The sequence below is a fragment of the Rhagoletis pomonella genome, unplaced genomic scaffold, assembly GCF_013731165.1.
Source record: "Rhagoletis pomonella isolate Grant_MI unplaced genomic scaffold, Rhpom_1.0 Rhpom_scaffold_00004, whole genome shotgun sequence".
NCBI classification, from domain to species: domain Eukaryota; kingdom Metazoa; phylum Arthropoda; class Insecta; order Diptera; family Tephritidae; genus Rhagoletis; species Rhagoletis pomonella.
The window spans coordinates 32,187,258-32,190,258 of NW_023458558.1; the positions used below are offsets into that span (position 1 = coordinate 32,187,258).

General features: G+C 34.4%; 1 protein-coding gene across 3 annotated transcripts in view; it reads right to left on the reverse strand.

Annotated features, from left to right (window-relative positions):
* Window positions 1–399: 399 nt before the first annotated feature.
* LOC118737458 (protein RUFY3) overlaps window positions 400–3,001 on the reverse strand; it is a 76,393-nt gene continuing 73,791 nt past the window's right edge. For all 3 annotated transcript variants that reach the window (XM_036467964.1, XM_036467961.1, XM_036467962.1), the window contains one exon: window positions 400–2,085. In XM_036467964.1, coding sequence (XP_036323857.1) covers window positions 1,461–2,085 — 625 coding nt within the window. In that variant the 3' untranslated portion in view covers window positions 400–1,460. The remainder of the gene's footprint in view (window positions 2,086–3,001) is intronic.

Genomic DNA, 3,001 nt, shown 5'->3' on the forward strand with positions numbered 1-3,001 from the left:
AGAAAAAATAAGTAGAAAGTAAGTAGTATTGTGTTTAGTCTTAGAACCGTAAATTTATTTGTGAAAAAATTAGCTTGTATATTCAAAGAAAAAAAAAAACAGGCGTAAGGTTTATGTTTATCAAGCCTTCTATATATTTATGAAAAAAAATCAATATTTCATCATAATAATGTTACACGTGTTAAGAAAACATTAACAAAATCACCGTTAGGAATAAACTATTCCTCAATAATTTAAAGTTTCTTATATAATGTATAACGATATAACACGTATAATTTGCAGCAGTCCATAATATTAAAACAGTAGGGGTATTCTCCAAATTTTGCAAAGCCATTGCACGTAGCACGGATTGCATGGATTGCATAACTTGCAAACACACAACAACAAAATACAAGAGTAAGACACTAAATAACACCATCTATCCCTCAACTCATGACACTCATACATATACATATTAGTCGGTTTTTAATAAGTTTTTATGTACCTAATAAATATAAGTTCTGATGTACTATAAATCTCATTCATGGTTAGTAAAGTTTAAGTAAAAACAGTTTTTAAGAATAATACAATTTGTTATTTAAACGAATTATTACTTACTGTTATTTTTTTGTATACACAGCTTGAAAAGTCTGATTTTATCTGTTATTATAAAGAGGGCCGAGCTTACTGTCAATTTCAGACTGCGCAGTTTGCCGTTTGAAGTTCATCGAAGGTTTAATAAATCTTTTACAAAGTTTGAAATTTTGACTTACATGGTTTTTGTTAGATAGTGAGCTATACTTTTACAAAAATATAATAAACAAAAGAAAATAGCCAAAACTGGTTATAATGTCGTGTTCCTATTTGTTTACCTGCCACCGTACATATACGGCGTTTCTAAATATTCTCAGGGTAATTCTCGTTCTGCGTTATTATTTCGGTGTGAATTTTTGACTTTTCACTTCACTTCACGATAACGCAGAATGGCAATTGACCCCCTGATCAATGTTAGGATAAATACATTCATACATAGATATTAAGGCATTTTACATAAACACAAGTAGATTATATTTCGCACACGCACTTCAAAGGTGACACAACTCAAAATTTGTCATTTGTGAAATTATGCGCTACAAAAGTTCAAAGACTGTTTATATAGCTTTCACCAAAAGGTGGGGCAAAATTTTGTTGTAATTAAAACTATATCTAATAAATTTATAAGTCTCTCTTGCCCATATGATTAACATGTGCTATGAAATAATTTTTTGCGTTTTTTAGCAAACGGGTAATTTTTAGTTGTGACACCTTTGAAGTGGATTTGCGATATATTTCTATGTACACATATAGTTTACATTTAATACACATTTAATACAATGCTGTATGTACACATTTTCGTTTGCAAAGTTATGCCCCTACATACTACATAGCACATACAATACGTACTAATAAAAATTTGTGAGAGCACCATTTAATATACATTGTCATTTTTTCGCCTCATAGCATTGGTCACAAACCCGTACCGGCTTCCCCGATTGCCCCAGATCCGTGAGTAGCGGCAATGTGTGCTCCGAGCATGAATTGCAAAAAATGTCACCACAACTGCGACAGTGATGTTTCCGTCGCGTCAAGCCAAATTCTTTTTTGCATGAAGTGCAATGTGTGGCTATCGAATCCGGCGCCCATATCCCAGCGCTGGCCACTTCTGATGGCGACTGTAGCGATAGGTCTGAGCAGCGTAGCTGTTGTTGTCTTCTTTCGCGGTCTTCTAGTTCAGATACCTTTAATTTGCTGACACTTAACTGTATGCCTAATTCTTCGAGTGTTGTTTGTGCCTCCGACCATTGTGTGCGCATTTTATCAAGTTCAGCACGCAGTTTAGTATGTTGCTGAGAGTCGTCGGTGAGCTCCTTAATACAAGTTTGCAGATTACTAATTTTTTCCTTCAATTTTACTTCCTTTTCTTGTAAAGAAATTCGCCATTCGCGTTCTATGCGAGATTCGGCTTCGGCACGAGCGGCGCGCTCATCACACGCAGTCACCTGAGTTGCCAAGGTTTGTGAGGTGTTTCGTAGTACCTCACCCAAATTAGTTTTATCGGCATCCCATCTGTTTGTGAATGTTGAAAAATGATATTGGATTAAGAAAAAGAAAGAAAAAAAGTTTAAGTAGTGGGGATTTAATTCTTATGTTATAATCTACTATAATGATTGTTCATTAATTATCGAAAGTGTGAAACTATGAGACCTTCATCAAAAATACACAGTCAAAAATTAAACTTTTAACTTCGTTCCTATGTACATTATTACGAGTACTTCTGAACCCAAAATGTATGTAATTGTACATGCATACATACAAAAGTATGTACATAGGTATCTATAAAGTACGTTCTATAATTATACCACAGATAATAAGCCATTTTCGGATTGCCACTAAAACCACATTACGCACTTTATAAATCCAAATTGAAAATCAATGGCATCCCTTCCGTTTTCAATTATCGTTGCGTTCCCCAACTTTTCTGGGTTAAAACCTGTAAAACTGTCAAAAGGCAAAAGAAGCCAGAGAACCGAGTACGGGAACGCTTTCTGGTAAATTCCTGTAAATTCTTGCAACTTCTTGCGAGTTAGGGAACGCAACTTATATTGCTTTCAAACCAATCCCGTTACCGTTTATGATATGTAGTTATAAAACATATTGATACCCTCATTGTTGTGCAGTTATTTTCGTTTTATAACTACATATCGAGTAAAGCCCTCGCTCGTTGAAACTGGCGCAGTCGGCAACTTTAGATCTATACCTGAGAAACAAACAAAACACTTTTTATATAAAGCATAACAGAGCAAGTATACCCAATCCGATTTTTTTCTTGTGTGTGCATTATGGCTGAAATAAGCACTTTTTGCAGCCAAAAGTCCCATTTTCAGTTTTTGCGTTTAAAATTTTTAACAGTCGAACTGTATTATAGATACTCTAACTAGAAAAGAAATTATAAATTTGTTATGGCAAGGTAACCCTGGTCCCC